We start from the raw sequence: 23,174 nt of genomic DNA, 5'->3' as shown, positions 1-23,174 counted from the left end.
ACTTAAGAAAAACCCACAAATTATTAAACTTTTACTATTGAAAGGATTTATTTTGGTGGAGTTGAGGGTGGGAGAGAAGTGAATATGTTCTCCTGTTAGAGAATAGCTTTTTCCCTTCCAGCTTTCACACTGGCACATGCTTATTACAATTCTACCTTGGGAACATGACAGAATTTTTTTCTTATGCATACATGCAACATAAACAGGTAATTCTAGGAAGACTGTGATTAAGTCACTTGCATTCTGACCTGTTTTCATCTCACTCCCTGACTGGATGAGCCAAAGGCCTCATTAAGATGATGTTCTGCTCACTCACTAGGTAGACCTCTACTTGAGATGTGATCTGACACCGCAGCAGCTGATGCTGGTCCAGTGACTAAAGCAGTCAGGATGAAAACAGATTTGCCTTTTATCTCAACAGTCCTATTTTCTTCCATCCTTAAACACTGTATGTTATTTTCAAGATAAAATTTAGTAACATTACGAAGTAGCTTTATTCCTTGGGTGAATGAGACATGTGCACATTTAATCATCAATTTGCTTACTAAAGGTCCTTTTAGGGGAAAACAACCTTAAAAATATAGTTCTAGTCCTTGGGCAGTGAACAAAGAAAAAATATGCTTGAGAAACACAGTCCAGGTTAAAGGAAAACTCTCAGATCGGTTAATGTAGTCAAATTTTTGCTTGAGAATGTGAGCAACATATCAGCAAATATATTCATTCTTGTGCTACTCTTCATTATTTAGCATAGAGCTACCTTAGGTGTTTCTACACGTGCTGTAAACCAAGAGTGAGTTTAACATGTCAGCAGTGAGGAGTAGACATTTTCTACTATAGCACACTGGGAGATGTTTACTGGTACTCTAGGTAGAAATTACTCCATTGTCCACTAAGTTTGGGAAATAATATAGCAACATTGCTACCGGAGATACATAATGTACAGAAGCCTAACTGTAAAGAGATTTGATTAGCGAGACTTAAGTCTTAGTCCAGATTTTCCCAAATTTGTGTGAACATGGGACATCATTTTTCATAGCACACATGTAAACAAGCCATTATTCTTTAAACAAGCTATTACAAACTCACTCTGGAGAACTGATGAGTGCCTAACTGAAATTAGACTAAATTCCTCTTGGTAAACAATGTTTTCTGAACCTTGTTCAGAAATAGAATCACTGCAAATTTTTTTCCAAATAATGTTCTAAAAAGCACTTAATGTAACTGGCCACTAGTAATAAGGTAAGGTAAATTAATCCACTCACATTTAATTCTACAAAGAATGAAACTATTTTTAAAAGTGGCTTAGAACAAACACTTTACTGAGCACTTACTATGCACCCACCAGGTATATTCCTTTTATAATGTAATCTTCAAAATGAGTTGTCAAAGTATTGGCCCATTTTGTGAATGAGCAAAATGAAAATTAAGTTATATAATCACGAGTGGCAGAGCTGGGAAATGAACTCAAGTCTGTGACTCTGAAGACATGAAAAAGTTACACATTTCAGATGAATGCATAAACTATCTTTATGGTTATGACATGAAAAGTTACTGTAGAATGTTACCTTAATTACATTTTCTAATGCATGATGTGGACAGACGCTAGAAAAGTTTGGACTCAGTTGGAAAAAGAAATCCAGCAGTTAAAAAAGTCCTTTACTTGCAATCCCCACCCCTAGCTAACCCAAGAGCATTTAAAAAATAACTTAAAAAGTAGCTATCAAAGATACCAATCAGTTTCTTACTGGTGAAATATGTAAGAACTTCCAGGAGTCACAAGAGTTCCAAACAATTAATTTATAAAAATAACAAAACATTTGTCAATATGAAAAAAAGATCAGGATTCACTCTCATCGACGTCCTCATCTGGATGGTGCTCAGCATCCTCCTTTTCCTGCTGCTGTTTCTTCCACAGTTTGGCCATGGCCAGGAGTTTGAGGTTAGGCTGGTTGGCAGCATCTTCTGGAAAGATGTAATCAAAGTATTCTTCCCAGCCTGCATCAGACTACAGAAATAAAACAATGAAAAGATAAGCAAACATGGGTGATACACTCACATATCAGAATGAAGGTTTTTTACTGGAAATCCGAAGGATTACCTCCATTTTACAAAACAACATCAAAGTCTACTACAGAAAGAACAAGGGCTGGGTCTGAAAGACTGGGAGTGAGTAAGCAGCAACTGTAGCTCAGTGAGAACTAAAATGGTAGAAAAAAATTCTAAAAATCTAAGCATAGCTCTTCTACAGCCAACCAAGATGTTCAGTGTCTCCAACTACATTGTGCAGTCTTAGGTTTAAGAAAATGTTTAACGATTTTTACATAATATTCATCCAGTAGCAAAAGTCATACATCTGTGCATTATTATTCCAACTCCCTACCCTCCCATCCTCACCTCTTATCAGTCACTGATTTCACCTTCCAAATACTGTTCTAACAGGCCCTGTGGCCCTGTTCTAGTTCCAGCTTCCATGTCTTGCTAGCTTATAAAAACTGCTTCCTGATGGGTCTTCTTTCTCCAGTCTAAGCCCCTTGAGTCTACCAGTATGAGATGCCAGATGCCAGCAATCTGGTCACGTCATTTTATGCAAAACAGCCTTCACTGACTCCCACCAAACTCCTTCTTATCGCCTACAAGCCTTCTCTGGATAGGCTGCTATCTGAAAGTTCGCTTCAGTCTTCCTCCACGCTGACTTCCTATTTAATGCTCTAAAAATATCACACTTCATGAAGTTCCCAGACTCAACCGTCATCAAAACACCTTTGCCAACCCCTTCTCATTCTCCACCTCTGACTGGACCATATGCTCTACCCCGTGTTTCCATAACAGCCAGATTGCAACCATCTCCTACTCCAGGTGGTCTGCTTCCATTCTAAGATTGTACATATGCCACTAAAAAGTCTACATTTCAAAGTCAGATGTGTTTCTACTCATGTGACGTGAGATGAACAGTCCCAGGGCAGAGATCTTACCCCATCGTCCGTCTGGACCTTTCTTCTCTTCTTGACTTTCTCTGGCATGAGTTTGTCTACTCTCTCCTTATCTGAAGCTGTTCCAAATTCCTCTTCAAAACTTCGCCAAGATTCCAGCAGCATAAGTCTCTCTTCCTTTTCTTCACAGTTTCGCATGGTTTTGTTAGCTTCTTCATAAATTTGTCTGCATTTAGCCAAACTTCCTTCTTTTCCTGAAGACAATTCAAACTGAGCAAAGCTGATCCATACCTTTAAAAAAAGTTATTATTGAACCAAATTAACCATGTCACTCAGAAGACACTAATGTAGTAATAATAAAGCGAATTCCCAGTTAATGACATCAGAAAGATGTGTTCATTACTAGTGTTTCACAGATTAAAACAATGAATATATGCTTCAATACAAACACTGAAAATATGTCATTCTACATTCTACAGTTAAATGTCTGACATAGTTTTAAACTCTTGAAAAGAGTTTAACTTGGCTGGGCGCAGTGGCTCACGCCTGTAATTCCAGCACTTTGGGAGGCTGAGGCGGGCAGATCACAAGGTCAAGAGATTGAGACCATCCTGGCCAACAGGTGACCCCATCTCTACTAAAAATAGAAAAATTAGCTTGGGCGTGATGGCGCACACCTCTACTCCCAGCTACTCAGGAGGCTGAGGCAGGAGAATTGCTTGAACCCGCGAGGAGGAGGTTGCAGTAAGCCAAGATTGCGCCACTGCCTTCCAGCCTAGCGACAGAGTGAGACTGTCTCAAAAAAAAAAAAAAAAAAAAAAAAAAAAGTTTAACTTTTTTTCAATCTTGTGATACCCAAGCTATTCACATGCAACATAAACAATGACCTGGTATAAACTTAACATTCGAAAGTCCTCTGAGACTCATGTTTCTCTTAAGAAGCAAGGAAGTCATTTAAAACAAAACAAAACAAAACAAAAAACAAAAAAACCCCACACACTTAAAATACAGAAATAGAGTATTTTCTTCCGGACTGCTGATTCAAGCAAAATGAAAGATCATCTACAAAGCAAACGGATACCTTGACATGCTGCGTCCTTTGAAGCAACCGTCGGTAAAGGTTTCGTGTTCTTTCTGTTTCTTCCTGCTCAATTTCAAAATCAATATATGATTTCCAAAGCACCTAAGAAAGACAAGTAAATTGGTCAGTCTTGACATTTGCAAAGCAGCATGCCCCCAGCCAAAGCACAGCTTAAGTATCACTCTAACCTACATCTAGGAACATAAGAGTTTTACAGAACAACTAAAGAACACATGTGGATAAGACAAATAACATTGGTATCTATAAGCTGGCCAAAACTTGGCTAGAATTTCAGATTACAGAAAAAGGGCCTTGGATTCAGTCTTAGAGGTTCTCTTTGGAAGTTTTTCAAATGGTTGACTTATCAAGAGCTGAGAAACTTGCCAAGCATCTCCCAGGTACTCTTTCATATTCCAGCTACATGCAGTTGAGCTTCCAGAGAGAAAATAGGCCCAGGTTAGCCAGTATGTATGTTCTTACCTCTACTGTACACTCCTTGTTATTATCAGAGTTCAATGCAACAAGCATTCACTGAACAGGTGAGCACTGGCTCGGTGCAGCCTGGCAGGGCATAAGGATGAATAAACCGTGGCCTGGACACCTGAGACCTGGCAGTCTGGTGGAGGAGCTGAGGACAACTGACAAACTCAGTGATACCCAAAGCTCTGCCTTAACGCAGTCAGGGGGCCAAACCATTAAATGCAGGGTCATGTCAGTGCATGAGATTAACAAAACAACTGGGTGAGTTCTACGGCTCCTGTGAGATTCAAATTGGTCCTAGCTGTGGTTTGGTGCTACCTTGTGGGTCAAGCTTAACTACTGAAGGCAGGCGACGACTTTCAGGACAGTGACAACAGTAGTGGCAAGGACATCCTGGTTTAGAGAATACAGGGATATGTGTTCCCACCTCCATCCCCCTTGTTCTCCAGGTGGGCCAGCCTGCTGGCTGCTTCTTTGCCTGGCATCTTCCCCAGCCCCTTTAGGCTTCCCTGTTGGAGAGGGGCATCACCCACCCCCACGATATCCCAATTCATCCTGGGCATCATCCTGGATGTCTACTGGTATCTAACAGGAGGGGTACCTCCCCTGTCCCCGACAGTCACCTTTCCACATACAAGCCTAATCTGAGCAGAAGAGACTAAGTTAGCTAGATCATCTTTATACTCTAAAATACACCCACATTTAGATGGTCATCTAAAGTAAGACTAAACAAGTATCTTAAAATGGTATTTGACTTGAGATGCTCACCTCTGGCATGTCTAAACGTGGCTGACTGATGGCTAATTCATAGATTGCCCGTGCTCTGTCAATATCACCAAGGATTGTCTCTAATTCAGCAAATTTAATCCACGAGGTACAATTTTCAGGTCCGAATTCCAGGAACTTTTCATAAAGCTTCCGGCATCTGTCAAATTCTCGAAGCTGTAGCTCCAACTCTATGTAAACTTTAAATAATTTGTTTTTTGGACATTTGCCTATGGAAGTTCCCTGGAAAATAAAATAACCAGACCACTATGATACTGTAGTGGATTCAATTTGTGCAGTTATTGCACTGCCCTAGAGGTTGTCCTCTGCTGAGGAAGAATCTTGCAAAGTCAACGTGGCCTACCGTTCTTTCCCTCTGTGGTATCACAATGTTTACTGATTCTTGACAAAAGGCTGAAGGAAACTCCTCTAATTCATTCAGCAAGAGGCAGTGTTCCAGAATTGTTTGGGCAACTAAATAAAATAAGATTTGAAAGTTTCTCAGGATCTCCTAGGGAATATGGATGTCAGATGCATAACACCTCCTATAAATAAAAAGGACAAGGCATGGTGGCTCATGCCTGTAATCCCAGTATTCTGAGAGGCCAACGTGGGAGGATTATTTCAGCCCAGGAGGCAGAGTTTGCAGTGAGCCAAGATTCCAAGATTGTGCCACTGCATTCCAGCTTGCGGAACAGAGCGAGACCCTGTCTCAAAAAAAAAAAAAAAAAAAAAAAAAAAAAAAAAAAAAAAAACCAATAAACAGGAAAAGAAAAAAAAAAAGGAAAAAAAAAAGTAGAACAATTAAAAGTGCGTTTAATACACCAAAAAGCTTGCACAGGATCAGATTACCAATTCTAGTCTGTGGAAAGATCTAGTAACTGGTAGCTAGAGAAGTTTCCAATATTGAAACAAAATGTAATTTACCCCAGGTAATAAGAATAATTTACGCATTATTAGTCAGTGTTTTTACAGAGGATGCATATTTTCTAACATGTCCCAGGCTATAAAGGTATAATACTTCTGTCACTTTCTAAAGTAGGAATTGTATAACTTCCAAGCACCAAGACTTTAATTTCTTTCTCATAGAACTTAATCAGACATCTTGATCCTTTCTTTACTTACCAATGCTCTTCTGGCTAATGACAGATTCTTCTGTCGTATTTCAAACTGTGCATACAGTATCCACATTTTGGCAAATGTGAACTAGAAAACAAAAGCACAAAAATATCTAGCTTAAAAGCCTCATCCAAATTAAATTGAAGTAAAGTAAATTTAAATTAACCAAGGCCATTGGTAATTCTATTTCTCTAAAACTTCAGAGTAAGAGGAATGTACTCTGCTTATTTACAAGCAAAAAAGACCACATTCATTTCACAAAAGCTAGAAACCCACATCCCATGATCCAGATACTGCACTGTACTGCCTGGCATGGTAGCCTCTCCTCAGAATCATGATCCAAATACTGTACTGTACTGCATGGCACGATAGCCTCTACTCAGAACAGACTTTGTTTTGTAGGCGTGCTTGTATGTGGGCAGAATGTCCTACCTCTATTCTGAAAAGTAACTCTGTCAACACTTCTACAGAAGGAAACACGTTTTGTTTCTCGTGCTGGGAAACAAGGCAGAGGTAACATCTCAACCATCTACACAAGGGGCACATTGATCTGGGCATGGACACACTCGCTGTTACCAACAAATCTGCCTCTGTGTCCCCGACACATGTTGTGTGCTCTCTGCATGGAAATCTTTCTCCCTCCACTCAGACTATTCAAATTACCTAGCCTTCTCTGAATTTCCTTTGTTTGTCAATGCAGGCAGTCCTCCGACCTAGACTGTGAGCTGTGTTCAGAGGCAAGGTGCATATCTCAGTTTTACTTATGTTGTCCATGGTGGGTCAGGGAAATATTTTATCAATCAATATTATTTCACTGAGTTACTTCACAAGTAACAGAAGAGGATTCTGACCTGTTTGAAATGGAACACTTTAGAGCAAACATACCTTTTTGTGAGGAATTAGTTCCAAAGAGGCTTGATACACCTGTCTTGTCCTCTCAGGATCCTGTATTAGGATAAGAAATTTTCACAAAATACTGAAGTCTGCTGCTAACACTCATTTTACTAGTTACTAATTTTACTGATACTAGTAAAAAGGTACATCCCCAAAACTGAGTATGTTTCACAAGTTGTTACTTGCCAACCCTGATTTATGATCTAAAGTATGAATGGCCATGAAACTTCAGTTTAAGAATCACCAACAAGACACCAAACTCTAAGCCCTTCTTTGTAGAAAGACTTTTTGCCTGATGGCGGAAAGAAACAAAGACATTTCGTAGTCTCAGATCAAACCCAGAAGGTTAATACAAATGATTTCTGAAAATGCCACTTGATTTTTCCTAAAAGCAAAAATGCATAATCTAGCCATAATTACCCCTATTAATGAGCAAATCCAGGAAACTATATTTAATTAAACTAAGGGCTGGTTCACCGTTCTCTTTCAAGTTCCAAGTGATATCTTGTTGTGCCTCAAGTAAAAATCAAACCAAAATAAGAAAAGCCCCTCACGTGTGGCCATAACAAGCACAGAGAGTTTAAAATGTTGCAGAGTGAACATGTAACTGTATGGCTTGAACAGAAGCCTATAAAAATTTAAAACTAAATTTCCTTGTTTCAAGAATTATAAATATCCACAATAGGTGAGCTGTGAATACAGAGGAGAGGAAACCATTAACAGCTGACACATAATTCTGTTTTTTCACCTTTGCCTCCAATTCTTCATAGAGTGCATAGTTGATCCAAAGATAAATGTAGCGCTTCCAGTGCCTCTTCTCCTGAATGGGTGGGACATTGGCAATGGCCCTTTCATAGACTTCTCTCACGGCTTCAGCTTCTGCATCACTTTCTACCAAGCGCAAGTAATCAAACCATGCATCGTAATTGTGTGGATTCGCCTAGAAAGACAACCAGTTTAATAAATAAAAAACAAAACCAAGAGCTGCACTTGCCAGGTTAAGCAAGCTGAAAAAAGGCATCAGGCCGACTTTCTATATTTTAGCACCTTTTCTTCTAAATTTTACATGTTCTCTCATTTTAAAAACACCATCCCTGAGACTGCATAAATAGAAAAGACACAGGAATACAGAGGTTAGATTACTGGCCAGGTGTCCCACAGCAAGCACCCCTTCATCTATAGTCATCACTCTCATGATAGTCAATAATTAGATGCCTATTCTTACCAATGCATTTGCTTAAATATGTGACTATGTATCATTATGTCTGTAACAACAATAGAATTATATCATGCTCACAATTGTTAAACTTGCCTTTCCAATTAACAGTAATTCATCTTTCACATATCTTGCTAACCTACCACCACATTTAATAACAGATTTAGTCCTTTGCTTGGAGGTATCTTAATTAACTTGACTAAGTAAGAGTATTTTTTATTTATTTTTATTTTTATTTTTGAGATGGAGTCTGGCTCTGTCGCCCAGGCTGGAATGCAGTGGCGCAATCTTGGCTCACTGCAAGCTCCGCCTCCCGGGTTCATGCCGTTCTCCTGCCTCAGCCGCCCATGTAGCTGGGACTACAGGCACCCACCACCACACCCGGCTAATTTTTAAGCAAGAGTATTTTTAAATACATAGCAGAATACTGAAGGAAAATGCTATTCTCTTTGAATTGAAATCAAAATAGTACATTACAGAAAAAGAGATGCCAGTGGAACCCTGTCTAGCATACATCTTTTGTTCAGGCAGTTAAGCTCAAAGGTGATGTGCAAAACAGGTTTTTGGACCAATCTCTGACTCTTCCACCTTCTTCCAACAATGAGCTCGAATGGAGTCCACATTTCTTTTGCTCCAGTTCTACACACAGTCAGCAATCAACAAAATAACTTACAACATGTAAGTGGCAGACCAAATCCAAGTGTTGTTTGCTTGCCTTTTCTATCAGCCTTGTTTATTCCTACTTGTCTGAAATAGCTGCCAGTTGATCACAGGCACATCATCAAGAGATTAATCACTGGTAGTGCTAACTTGCTATGATTCATCTTAGTGTTGCTAGTATTGATGAGCACATCTTGGGTTATCTGCAGAGTTGACCATCCACACCAGCGCTCACCTTTACTTCTTCTTCGTACTGGAATCTCCGTTTGCTCACGATGATATCTTCAATACCCCGCCTATCACCAAACTTCTTCTCAAAGATGGTATAATTTTTAAAGAGTTCTTGGGCATCTTGTTTTGAAATTCTGTCCAGGGCATACTTGTAAATCACTCGTACCCTTTCAAACTAAATGCAGACAGGATGATTACCTTCTATAACACAATATTCTCATGACAGTCACAAGTAGGAGAGTAAATGTACCAAAATATTACTTTTAAGTTAGAATTTGAGGCCTCATAATGTCCTGAGTAAGATGCTTTTCTCCATTTTGTTGAAGGTATCTCCGTCAGGATGGACCAGTACCCTGCTTTGAGCTCCACATTTAATACTGTCTACCTAACTAACACTGCCAATTGGATGTCTACTGCACATCTCAAACAGGTCCAAAACTGAGCTTGTTTCTTCCCCACTCAACCTGGGACTCTCCCCATCTTCCCAATCTTAGTAGGCAAGGCCTAACCTACAGTCACATACTTGCTCACGCCAAAGCCTTCAGGTGATCCTCAATTCCTCTTTTTCCCTCATTCTCCATATTCACTCTTGCAACATGCCCTGCCATTTCAATCTCTTCCACACAGCCCTTCGCTCGTCCCCAGCCCCCAGCCATCAAGCTCCACTGTTTACCTGGACCACTTCAAAAGTCTCCTCACTAGTCTCCCCTGGTTCCACTTTTGCCATCCACCCCCATATATTCTCCATGAATTAGCCAGAGGCTCTCTTTAAAATATAAATCATATCCAATCACTGTCCGCTTAAAACCTTTTAATGCTTCCTGCTGGCCCGAACAGAATTTGAACTCCTTAGCATGGTCTGTGCAAGACCTTGTATAGGCTGAGTATCTCTTGTCTGAAATATTTGGTACTGGACATGTTTTGGATTTGGGATGTTTTCCCAGTTTTGGAATATTTGCATTATACTTACTGGTTCAGCATCCCTAATCCAAAAACCCAAAGTCTGAAACATTCCAATGAACATTTCCTTTGAGTGTCATGTCAGCACTCAACAAGTTTCACATTTTGAGTTTCAGATTTTCAGACTGGGAATGCTCAAACCTGTATTTGGATGGATCTCAATTCTGTATTATTTGAACTGCCTTTTTTTTTTTTTTAAAGAAATGGGGTCTTGCTCTGTCACCCAGGCTAGAGTGCAATGGCACGACCATAGCTCACTGTAGTCTCAAACCCCTAGGCTCAGGTGACACTCCTGCCTCAGTTTCCCAAGTAGCTGGGACTGTAGGCGTGCGCCACTATGCCCACTCAATTTTTTTTTTTTTAGAGACAGGGTCTCACTATGTTGCCCAGGCTGGTCTCAAAATCCTGGCCTCCAGCGATCCTCCTACCTCAGCCTCTCAATATTTGAGCTATTTTCATAGGAACAAGGGAAAAAAAGAAATATCTTATTTGTAGGGCAATGTCTATTTCCATTCTAAATTTTGTTTTCTGTTCTGGGGCTTTATGCTTTTTGTTTCCCACATTTATTATCTGTTAAGTCCTTTACTTAGGATGCTAAAAGACTAGCTCTCAGTTTACGGGCATTCAGACTAAAAGACTTAATTTTCAAACAAAGCACAATAAAATTAAGACAGGTATAATACAATCTATAATCAGCTCCCATCTGTAGCTTAGTCACATATATACGCTGCTCTCTGTGAGAAGTTGTGTTTTTTGCATTTTGAAAACATCTCCAGGGATATGTCAGTAAGAAAAAATGGAAATGAACTCACCATGCACAAAATGTAATCTTTGCTAAGCTGTTTCACAGTACAATGAAGTTAAGTATACTTACCTCTTTCTGATTTTCTTCAAACTTGGCAAAGGCGACATACAGGTGCTCATCCATATGTTCATCTCCAAAGAATTCCACAGCTCTCTCATACACCTTCCGTGCGTGGGCAAAATAAGCATGTTTTTCTTCAAAGCGGGCATACTTGATCCAGTTCTTAACATCAGGGTGCACGAGGACAAGTGCAAGGGGATTAAGGAAATACCAGGCAAAACAGCATGGCTTAAAAAAATGGTAAGTAAACACCAAAACCATACCAAAGCCTGAAACCCCAACAATTCAAACTACAATTTTAGGGGAATAAAACACACAAAAGCGTAGAACTAAACAGTGGCTTCCGTGAGAGCAGGGCCACGCTTATTCATCTCTATTTTCCTCCAGTGCTTAGTTAAGATTTTAGTGGTGGGTACAAACTTGAGTTTGGAAGCAAAGAAAAATCTCAACCCAGGTTACCAACCATGTGATCTCGGATAAGTCACCAAACTTGTCAAAAGTCTCAGCTATTTCATTTGTAAACAGGGAAATATAATGCCAGCCTCACTGGATTACTGCCAGCTTTAAATGAGAAAATGTATGTAAAGCCCTTAGCACTGTTTCTGGCCAAAAGAACATAGCACTGTAAGTAGTCAATAATGGTCTGTTCAATAAATGGCACCGATTATATTAAAATATTAATACTTGAACTAATAATTAAGAAAAAAAGTTATAAAAAGCAAACTGTTAACTAGAGTCAAAGCAGAAAGTTTTGAATTGCCATTTCAATCTATCTTCCTTGAATAAATCATTAATTTCCAAAGTAATAATACATTCAAATATGGCAAAGAAGTTAAGAGCATCAGTTCTGAAGCTGCTCTACTAGGTTCACATTCTACTCCCATCAGCACCTGTGAGAACCTAGTCAAGCTACTTAATCTCTCATGCCTCAGCTCCCTCATCTGTAGGATGGAGAAGTTCCTACACTGCAAGGTTGTTATGAGGATTAAACCACAATATTTGTAAAGTACTTAGAATAATGCCTGGCACATAGCAAGTACTATAAAAGCTTTTGTCAAACTAATAATATTAAAATTACTAGACATAATTAAGATCTTAACACTGTCACCTAAAGAGAGAAGAGTAAAAAAATAAAAAGATCTTAATACTGCATTGTAAAGTTGATTCTCATTATTTGTGGTAGTTATGTTCTATGTAGTCACTGCAAACACTTAATTATTGAGTATTGAACCACTGTGCCTAGGGGAAACATGTATATATACAATCTCACATTCATGATCATCTTAAATCCTAAAAAGAACTCATCCTAGCAGATTCTATCTTCATTATTTTGTAAGAAAAGTGATTCAGAAATGTTAAGCGATTGGACTGAGGCTGCCCCACTGACAGATTCAAACTCCCCAACTGGCCCCAGGGCCGGAGCTCCTTGCACTACATGGCACTGGCCCTTCCTGTCTCCAAGCTCTGGGCATGGTTATACGAGGTTAAGACCAGAAGGCAGAGCCTCGCCTTGCTGGACTTCATGCTGTGTGCATGTCCACAAATGACTGTGAAAGTGCCACAATTACTGATTTTTGGGGTTACAAATAAATTTTAGCAAATATGTGATTTTGCAAATATGGAATCTGTGAATAATGAGGAATGACTGTACTTCAGTTTCAAAAGTGCTTTCATGTGTATCATTTAATCTTCACAACAGCCCAACAAAGGTGTTTTTATTCTTGTTTTTAAGAAGAGGACACGAAGACTCAAAGGAGTTAAATGACTCACTGGAGCCACACAGCCAATAAACAGTAAACCTTTGATGAACTCCAGTAACGGTAGTAATGACCAACACCAACCTTAGAAAAACAGGACTGGCAAGGGCAGCCAGAACCTTAGTACAGTTAGTCCTCCAGCCATGGGTTCCATATCTGTAGATTCAACCAACCCGAGATAAAGTATTCATGAGAAAAAAGTGCTTCTATACTGAACATGTAGTTTTTTTGGTTATTATACCTTAAAATACACAGAATAACAATTATTTACATAACATTCACATTACATTAGGTATAAGTAATCTAGAGATTATTTCAATTATATGGGGGGCTATGCATACGTTACATGCAAATACTACATCATTTTATATCAGGGACTTAAGCATCACCGATTTTGGCATCTCCTTGATGTCCTGGAAACAATCTCCCAGGAATATCATTTTCCATGAGGAAACATTAGTTTTCAGCACTACAATAAAATAAACCCAAACTCTCACTAGAAAAGACTAATTACCCAGATCACAAATTTTCATTCTGACCAATCTCTTTCCCTACAAAACATAGGGAAGCTGATAAACTGGCATTCTTGACTTCTAGTCTGATGTCAATGACTGTGTGTCCTGACCATGAGACACCTCTACAGGAGCAGCAGCACCCAGGACAATCATGGCACCACTCAGTTCTCGTCCAAAGGATATATCGCTCATAAATGGTGCGGGCCCGATCCACCTCTTTGTATCTCAGTTCAAAGTTGATGTAGGAGTGCCAGGCTTGCTCCTCAGGCTGCCACTCCATCCAGCGCTCAAACACCTGCCGGGCACCGGCAATGTTTCCCAACATTTCCTCCATGTATGTGTACTTGTACCTTTAACAAAATCACCCGAAAATATCTGCTGTGGTTTAGTTCTCCCATTGTTGAATGGGAGGAAGATTTAAGATTTTATCTTTCTTAAAGGTTAAATCGAACATGTTTTGTTATTGAAATATAAATCTGAAAAAGGGTGAACCATTGGAAAAAAAGATTTTTTATTAAAAGTTGCCTAGTTCAACAAGAAGCTTATGAACAAAAGATTGCAACCAAAATTTTAGTTTTGATTACATAGCTGTAGAACATCACAATTATGACTTAACAGACTATGGGACATTAAAAAGCATTTATGTTTAAAGAAAAAGTAGGATGTAAAATTAAACTATCATCATGTAAATAAAATAAATACAGAAAATGTGGAACTTTTCTAGGCTACAAAAGGCTGTTTTATCAGAAACTTACCAGAACTGATTGACTCGAGGCAGCGTTGTTATGGCCCGGTCCCAGATATTTCGAGCATGGTTGACTTGGCGATTCTTCATCTCCATTTCTGCATATTTCAGCCAGAGTGTAATATTTCGATAGTCTACATCTAAAGCACGCTCGTATATGGATCGAGCCCTTAAGAAGCAAGATTTGCAGGGCATCAAAAGTAGTGCACACAACACATGCAGCGGTTATTTCACACTATCTGGAATGCCCTGATGTTTTATTAGGTGTCTACCACGAGCCAGGTTCTGGGCGTAAGATGATGAAAAGATATAATGCTCTCAAGTACCTTACAAAGTCTTATAGAAAGACATGCATGCAATTATAATGCAATGTGATTTATGTTATAGTCAAGATCTGCACAGGAAGCAGAGAGGAAGAAATGAAAATGTCTGGTGGAAAAGGCTAAGTAGTAGGTAACTCTAGAAACAAGAACTCGAGGCAAGTTCCAATTTACCAGGAAACTAAGGTTGCTGTGGAGGGGGTGCTCATTCCAGGCGAGGAGAACAGCCAAGCCTCACAATAAGGAGACATGATATATTCAGGGAGTGGCACGTACACAGGCGCAGCGGGGGAAGGAGGTATGAGGGGAGAATGCAGAAAGCGAGACAACAGGAAGGGCCAGATTGCAATTTTTATTTTTTTGGCCATTGGTTTTCAGCTAAACATTAAAAAAAAAAAAAAATCTCAATATATAGAAAGCAGATGAAATTGTGCTACTTTAGCTACAGCTGACAAGATCAATCTGTAAAGTGTCTCCCGCCCCGCCCTCCGGGACTATTCTACCCCAGTGCTCCTGAGGCCCTCAAGGGAACCCTAGGGTTTCATGGAACCATAGTTGACAATTTCTACCCGAGGCACAATCTTTTATCTGTGCTTTAACTTTTTCTTCTTTTCTTTTTGGTATCTGTTAACCTATGAATCATTATACACAAAACTACACTTTCAGCAATTTTACCTCTGAATCTCCTTTAGGCTTTCTTCCCATTGTGCGTATTTTATCCAGTTACTAATTACAGTCCTGTTTTTTCTTATGTTATCTTCAAAAGTCTGGAAGAAGGCAAAAAGGGTCAAGTCAAAGGGCAAATGACTAAAAATGACAGCACCCTTGGTCTATTTTAAGTCTTGTACTAAACTGGTTATTCATTTTGTTCATATTTAAGAGAAATTACATCCTGGAATCCTTGAGGAATAAGAAATCCACTACAGAAGGTTACAATCAACTAACTGATACTTTGAAATAGTCTATGCTTGTCCCTAATAAAAAATATTTTGACTATTACCCGTAAGTCCTCTGGTAACGTTCAGAATTTCATATATAACAGAATTCATGCTTTAAAACAGTCCCACATTCTAGAGTGAAGAGGTCAAATCAGATCCCAAAGTCTTCTCATAGTCCTTTTGCAGATCTCAATTCCTTTTCCTTTCTTCTCTTTTTTCTTTGAGACAAAGTCTCGCTCTGTCGCCCAGGTCGGAGTGCAGTGGCATGATCTCGGCTCACTGCAGACTCTGCGTCCTGAGTTCCTACGATTCTCATGTCAGCCTCCTGAATAGCTAGGATTACAGGCACTTGCCACCACGCCCGGCTAATTTTTGTATTTTTAGTAAAGATGAGGTTTCACCATTTTGGTCAGGCTGGTCTCAAACTCCTGACCTCAGGTGATCAGCCCACCTTGGCCTCCCAAAGTGCTGGGATTACAGGCATGAGCCACAGTGCCCGGCCAGATCTCATTTCTTAACACAGAAGGTGGTATAGACAGAAGTACACAGTCCAGCCTTACTAAGCATACCCCCTTCCAGTTGTCCGTTGTTTCACCTGCTAAACTTCCACCCATTTTTGATTCAGTACCAAAAATTATGCAGATTCAATTGTTTTATACTTTAACCAGACAACTCAAGGCATATTTTATATAGTTCAGAAAAATGCTGTTATCTGGTAACCAGAAGGCATTATTCATGTGTCTAGGAACACTAACCTCATCTTGCCCTACAGAATCCAACCAGCTTTTCAAACTCTGACTGATACACTCTTAACAATTAGTGGACTGAAAGATACCACACTGACTGACCTTCCTTTTCCTTAGTTTATAATCATTTAATTCTTCTTCATCTGTGATCTTCTGTTGAGGTGGAGGTGGAAGAAGCTCAAGTTCTCTTTCTTTAGCCTCTCTTAAGAGTTGTTCAGCAGTTATCTGTACCTCAGCCGGGGCTTTGTTTTTCACCTTTTAAGAACAAGACATTTCTATTTTTAGTAGATGCTCTTCACACAAGGTTTAAGAAACAAACATACATTTTTTAGGATATGAACTTCATTAGTATTATCACAAGATGCTCTCTTTGTATGACATGTTCCCATCCTCCATGAGACTAAAAAGAAAAAAAAATACTATGTTTTCTCTCTTATTCATGGTATCTACTACAAAGCCACAGGTAAAAGTCTCAAGAGAAAAAGGTGGCAAAAATAATACCAAGTTTTCCCTTTTAGATGAGTATAATAATAAACTTTGAGGCTGTGTAGGTAAAATTCTGACCAGAGGGTTTATCAAGATGTGTAGCACATCTTATTAATAGCATTACCACCTGCATTCGCAGAATTCTTCAACTTATTTAATGCCCCTGGTGGAAAAGTGGGTATGGTTTTTCACGGAACCTCAAGTCAAAGGCACTATTCAATAAGTTCCCATCATTAGACTGTAAGTTTCTTGAGGTCTTAGAAGTTTACAGTCTAACGTAGCTTAGAGCTGTGCTGTCCAACACAGTAGCTATGAGTCACATGTGGTGAGCACAAATTGAGGTGGACTGTAAATGTAAAATACACACTGGTTTTGAAGATGAAGTATGAAAAAAAGAACAAACTATCTCACAGTTTTTATACCGATTACATGTTGAAATTATAATATTTTGGATACATTAGTTCAAATAAAATATATATTATCAAAATTAATGTCACTTTTTTTGCTTTGCTTTTACTTTTTAATGTAGATAGGAGAAAATTTAAAATTTCATGTGCTGTGCACTGTATTTCCATTGGACCGGTGATGCCCAATAAAAGTGTACGTAGCTGAATTATAAAAATTGTTATTTAATGCCACGTGTGGAGTAATGATAATGGTGATAGCTCATATTTAATAAGCACTAAGTGCCAGACACACTGTTACTTGCTCTACATGCATTACTTTTGCGAGTCAGACAAATAGTTACGTAAAGGTCCAGTTCAAGAGAGTCATCTGGGCTCAAGAAAGACTGGAGGGAGGATATCTGTAAAGGCTTCAGACAAATTCTGACACATATTAAGCACTTCGTAAGTATCAGCTATCGAGGGAAATACCAGTTAGTAAATCTACTGTTTAATTAACTTATGATACTATACTACTACTGCCGTCTATTCTCACCCTCCGCTGTCAGCTGGGCTAACTCCTATTCAGTCTTCAAGTCTCAGCTTAAAGGTCATTTCCTCAGCAAAATTTACTCTCAGGAACCCTTCATACGACCCCCTTATTCACGCCCATGGCATATTCTACTTTGCCTCTCAGTAACATCTGGCAAGATCGTCCTCATACACACACTCGTGTTTTGAGTACTGCTTCTGGCCAGCGTCCGAGCGTAGCTTCCCAGCGCCCAGTGCAGTGCCTGGGTCAGTAAATCTTCACTGAACCACTCCACTCCTCCTCCCTGCAAAACCACCCCATCGTGCTCCGCGATGACAAGAGCCCGCGCCCCACCACCAGCTGACCCTTCCTCTCCATCTCTCAGGGTGGGCCCTCTCCCCGGCGGGAACACTGTCTCCCGCCCGGGGCACCCCCAGGGCTGAGGGATGCCCCTCTCCTGGGCCACCTCCCACAAGGCCCCTCGCGATCGCCTACCTTGGCCACTTTGGGAATCCGCTGTTTCCCGGCCGCGGTGGAGGCCGCCATGTCTGCAGCAGCGGACCTCGGGGCACCTGTCCCCCGCACGAAAGCTAGAAATCCGCGGTCTGAGAGCTCACCGAAACCACAAAGATTTCCGACAACAAACAGGATCCCGGAATCGGAAGCGGAACTCGCCAGGCTGACCTTTGACCTCTCGCATGCGCCGTGACGGACGTGGCACCGTTTCCATGGGGACCAGGCTGCGCGTCCTCCTTACAGCAGCGCGCGGAGTGCGGCGTCCTGGAGCTGCGCGTGAGGTGGGTAGCGCCGGCCTGACTAGCAGCGACGCGAGGACTGCGATTCAGGGCGTCAAGGGCGTATCCCCAGGTCAGCCTCCAGAACTGGGATGACCAGGCAAGGAAGAGAGGCTCTGTCTAGCCGTGGCGCCCTGCAAGGGAGTAGGGTCGAAGCTCCAATCTGGATGCTCGAGGGGCGGGGGAACGAAGGGAGAGCGAGGAAACTACCATTCCCAGTATGCGAAGGGGCGAGCTGCCGCCCTTTTAGGCTGTCTGGCTCTGCATTGCATTCTAGGTCTTGTAGTCTCTGGGTCCACGCCCCCTCGTTTCTGGTTTCTGGACAGTTGTGCCCAAATAATTAACTCTAAGGCTTGGAATTAAAAATAACAGAAGGTACTTAGAAGCCAGATATTAGGACAAAATGAAAGTAAAAAATAGAGTAACTAGAAAACAACTCAGTCTTGTGATAAGAAATATGTTTAAATTCTGTGTGTGCCTTAATTACTCAAATTTTCTTAGCCTCAGTGTCCTCAACTATAAAACAAGGGTAATACCATCTGTTTCACTAGGATTAAAGACAAATGCTCAGTAAATGTAGCTATTATAATACTTAACCTGCCCTCAAAAACGGAAAAATTAAGCAAAAGTTAAAAGAATTTTTTTAATAGACAAATTTTTAGAGAAGTTTTAGGTTCACAACAAAATTAAGTGGAAGGCACAGAGATTTCCCCCCTCAACAGCTTCCTGCCATCAATTATTATACCTCTTCCCCACTTTAACAGCCTCCAACTCTCAAAAATATCCTCCACCAGAGCGGTACATTTGTTACAATCATGAACCTACATTGACACATCATTATCACTCAAAGTTCGTAGTTCATGTTGGGGTTCACTCTTGGTGCTGTACATTCTATGAGTTTGGACAAATGTACAATGACACGACTTGGCAGCACATTTGTTAGAATAATTTTCATAGTTGCAAGGCTCTTTTGGTTTTTGGGGAAAATATATATTGTGTATGTAGTAATATCACGTCTACCAATGCAGCTATTGCTTTCAAAAAAAGATTGATGCAGATTTCTAGAACTGCAGTTATAACCAACATCAGTATTTTTGCCATAACTCTTTATTAACCATATTATTTAGATATTTGATCTCACTTTTCAAAATTTAAATAGAGAAGATTTTATATCACTTTCATAAAGCCACCTAACAAAATAAAATATATTAAAAAGATGTTTCTTTGAAATGATTTTCCTTAAATGTGTAACTGTAAACAATTGATTTGCCAAATGAATCATTGATTTAATCATCTGTTGCCTTTGCTCAAACGTACAAACATGTTAGAATACTTTGCTTCTGATCACCATCCTTTTATCTCTCATTTTTGTTGTCTGGCAATTCAGTTCATCTCTCTTTTTTTTTTTTAAGGAAAAATGTATTATCCTTCTTACTTTTTGCCATCAATGCTTTTGTAGATACACATTCGTGTTTACTTTATTTCCCAGCATTTAATCTTTCATCCCACTTCTTTCTGATTTTAACTTTATTCTTCTCAGAATATACCATCTCCTAGTTCTTTCTACAAGATTCTTTGAATTTCTTTCAGTCTTTGCATGAAATTGTCTTTATTTTATCTTCATTTTCAAGGGATTGTTTAGCTCGGTTTATCAGTCTAGGTTAATGGTTATTTTTCGCTTTATATTTTCAAAACACTATTCTAGCAGTTAGAAAATTATGGCTCATAGACTAAATTCAGCCCATTGACTATTTTGTATGGACTGTGAGTGAGCTAGGGATACACACACACACACACACACACACACACACACACACACACATTTTACATTAAACTTTATATGTAGTTTACATTTTAAACATTTGAAAAAAATTACGGGAATACATTCGTGCTCATTTGTGCTGATGTTGTCTCTGGTTGTTACTGTGCTACAATGGCAGAGTTGAATAGTTGTGTAGATAACATGTGGCTCATAAAGCTTAATGTATTTATTCTCTGGCCTTTTACAGAAGTTTGCTAACCCCTGTGCTACTGGCGTCTAATGTTGCTGATGAGAAATATTCTGTCAGTCTAATTATTTTTTCATAGACAGTCTGTCTTTTGTCAGTTTCCTTTAAAGTTTTCTGTTTTTAGGGTTTTGTAGTTTTACTACTATATATTTGGAGTTTCTTTGTATTTTCTTCTCTGAACTGAAGGTTCATGCTTTTCATCAATACTAAAAATAATTAGCAATTATTTTCAAATGTTTCATTTATTCTTTTTGGAATTCCCATGAGACAGATGTTTTTCATTCTGTCTTACGTGTATCTTGACTGAATTCTGTATTTTCTATTTCTGTGTGCTTCTTTCTAGATAATTTATTCATAAGTATCTTCCAGTTTATTTTCTTTATTCTTCTCTGTTTTTAATCCATCCTCTTAGTTTAAATTTCAATAACCACATATTTCATTTTTTAAGGTTCTGTTCTTTTTAAAATAATGACCTGTTCTCTTCTCATGACTTTTCTCTTTCTATATTTCTTTATTATAAACATACTTAGTTCATAGTCTGTTTCAGAGTCTATCATCTAAAGTTCTTGGTGACTTCCACAATACACAGATTGTGTGGACTAGAATGCCATACCCACTTTAGTTTAGAATTTGGACTTCTCAGCAGTATTTTTATTTTGTTTTCTACGTAGAGCTTCGCGTAGAGAATGCTTGTCACTTTCTTGGGCTGGTGAGTTTAATTTTTCTAGCCCCCTTGCTTACCGAGGGGCCCTTCCAAAGTTCCAGGTAGATGCATGGTTTAATTTTTTAATTCTCTGTTTGGAGTGAGGTCCATTCTACCCCCAAAACCTGTGTCAGATCTGATCACTTCCTGAGGTACTGCTCACATCATTGCCACCTGGTTGGAGAATTTCCCTTGCTCGCTTTCTTTCTTCTTTTCTTGTTACCAAATTCAGTTATGTAATTAATTATACTTTCTTATTTTGTTCAGAATTTTTATATACTTGTAGCATTAGTTTATATGTTTCACAAACAAGATGTCTCATTCCAATTTTGCTTTCAATTTGAAAACAAAACAAGGAATGACAATATTTATGGCTAGCTTTGATAGGAGTCTAGACATTATTAATTTCTCCTTCATTGTTTTCCCTGTTTTGAGCTCACTGGCTAGTATATAATAAAATGGTTTTCCCTCCGAAGGAAAAAAGGGAGGGAAAGAGAGAAGAAAGAGAGACTTACAGAAATTGAGACAATGAGAGAGAAATTGAAATCATTTCGTGACCTACTGTTTTTGTCAACAGCATTTCCCAAAGTGTCCGTCTGGAACAGTAGATTCTCCACTGTTGCTGTCATTAGAGATTCTGTTCCAAAAGAGTGTGGGAAAGGCTGGGTTATACAAAGAAAACAAGTTGCTTTATTATGGAACCTCTCAAAGATGTTAATGGGCCTGGTGGCCCTTCAGGAAGCCTATTGCGAGCATTTCCTACTCTTAACTACGGAATGTTTTTGGTCTCAAAATATCTCTCAAGACTGCTGACCTTCAGGGCTCCAGTTTGGAGAACTCTATTAAGAACATAGGCAGCAGCTGTCAGTATTTCCCCAGTAACTCTTGACCACATGCCATCGTGGCCGATTAAATATAAGAGGACCCTGAATCCATAAATAATTCCTTTCAATGTTTTTCCAATTCTATTGTTAGAATTTTTTTTAGCAGCTTTGTTGGAAACAAAGAATATAGTTGCAGAAACTTCTAAACAGGCCAGTTCTCAGAAACTTCATTCTCCTATGGAGGAACGTCAGCTGGTTTGCAGTGACAGCGTCACAGACTACACCCAGGGGAAAATGTGTCACACCAGCATTCTCACACCATGTTCATTCTGACCATATGGAAATTGAGTTAATGTCCAATTTTGTGCATGTTATAACCAAACTGGCTTGTCATAGCAGATTAATAGTGGACTTTTTTCTCTCTTTTGGGGACAGGATAAAAAATGTCAGTACTCACGTCTCCAAGAGGAAAGGTAGAAGTCGTTCATTGCCGAAGAACAGAATCACAGGATATTTATTGTATCAAAAGCCTTATTAGAAAATTTACCTGCAAGCTGTTTGGGAAGCTAAATATCATCTATCTTCTGTAAGTACATAACTAAGTTCAAGAATGTTCACAATTTTGGTTGGGCGCAATGGCCCATACCTGTAATCCCAGCATTTTGAGAGGCCAAGGCAGGCGAATCACCTGAGGCCAGGAGTTCAAGACCAGCCTGGCCAACATGGCGAAAACTCTTCTTTATTAAAAATACAATAATTGGGTGTGGTGGCGCATGCCTGTAACCCCAGCTGCTCGGGAGGCTGAGGCATGAGAGTCACTTGAACACAGGAGGCAGAGGCTGCAGTGAGCCAAGTCACGCCACTGCACTCCAGCCTGGATGACAGAGTGGGCCCCTGTCTCAATTTAAAAAAAAAAAAAAAAGATGGTTCATCAATTTTATGACATGCCAGAAAAGGATCCTACCTTTTTGTCTTTATGGGGCTTATTGTGAGAAAATGGGTAGCTCACTGCACAGTGAAAAAACACGTAGCAAGAAATCTCTGGGAACAACAAATCCCCATTTCCTATAACAACATGCAAATCAAAAAGGTTTCTCATGGGCTTTGGATTCAAACAAATTTGGTTCAAATCTCAGCTGCCTCACTCACTAGTGGAGTCACTTAGAACAAGTTAATCATATTAACTGCCAGATTTTGAGAAATTAGTTTATGTCAGGCTCT

At 39.5% G+C, this 23,174-nt stretch overlaps 2 protein-coding genes across 4 annotated transcripts in view; one reads left to right on the top strand and one right to left on the bottom strand.

The window, feature by feature from the left end:
- Positions 1-1,782: 1,782 nt before the first annotated feature.
- On the bottom strand, positions 1,783-18,283 carry CRNKL1 (crooked neck pre-mRNA splicing factor 1). Its single transcript, XM_015457746.3, has 14 exons — positions 18,119-18,283; positions 16,325-16,477; positions 15,214-15,305; positions 14,229-14,387; positions 13,657-13,823; positions 11,211-11,389; positions 9,381-9,551; positions 8,018-8,209; positions 7,261-7,320; positions 6,382-6,462; positions 5,260-5,499; positions 4,012-4,113; positions 2,973-3,221; positions 1,783-2,005 (listed from the first exon to the last, which is right to left on the bottom strand). The coding sequence occupies exons 1-14, from the start codon at positions 18,167-18,169 to the stop codon at positions 1,838-1,840; spliced, it is 2,064 nt and encodes a 687-aa protein (XP_015313232.1). The 5' UTR covers positions 18,170-18,283; the 3' UTR covers positions 1,783-1,837.
- Positions 18,284-18,353: 70 nt separating this feature from the next.
- The window catches only part of CFAP61 (cilia and flagella associated protein 61), a 293,282-nt gene continuing 288,461 nt past the window's right edge, over positions 18,354-23,174 (top strand). For 2 of the 3 annotated variants that reach the window (XM_074004665.1, XM_074004666.1), the window contains exons 1-2: positions 18,354-18,420; positions 22,389-22,539. In XM_074004665.1, the coding sequence (XP_073860766.1) occupies positions 22,397-22,539 (143 nt within the window). In that variant the 5' untranslated portion in view covers positions 18,354-18,420; positions 22,389-22,396. Of the gene's footprint in view, positions 18,491-22,388; positions 22,540-23,174 lie in introns of all 3 variants that reach the window. The other variant, XM_005568227.4, reaches the window with a different exon arrangement.

The sequence above is a fragment of the Macaca fascicularis genome, chromosome 10 (assembly GCF_037993035.2).
Source record: "Macaca fascicularis isolate 582-1 chromosome 10, T2T-MFA8v1.1".
In the NCBI taxonomy this organism is placed as follows: domain Eukaryota; kingdom Metazoa; phylum Chordata; class Mammalia; order Primates; family Cercopithecidae; genus Macaca; species Macaca fascicularis.
The sequence above is the reverse complement of the archived record's forward strand: the minus strand, read 5'-3'. Positions and strand labels throughout refer to the sequence as shown.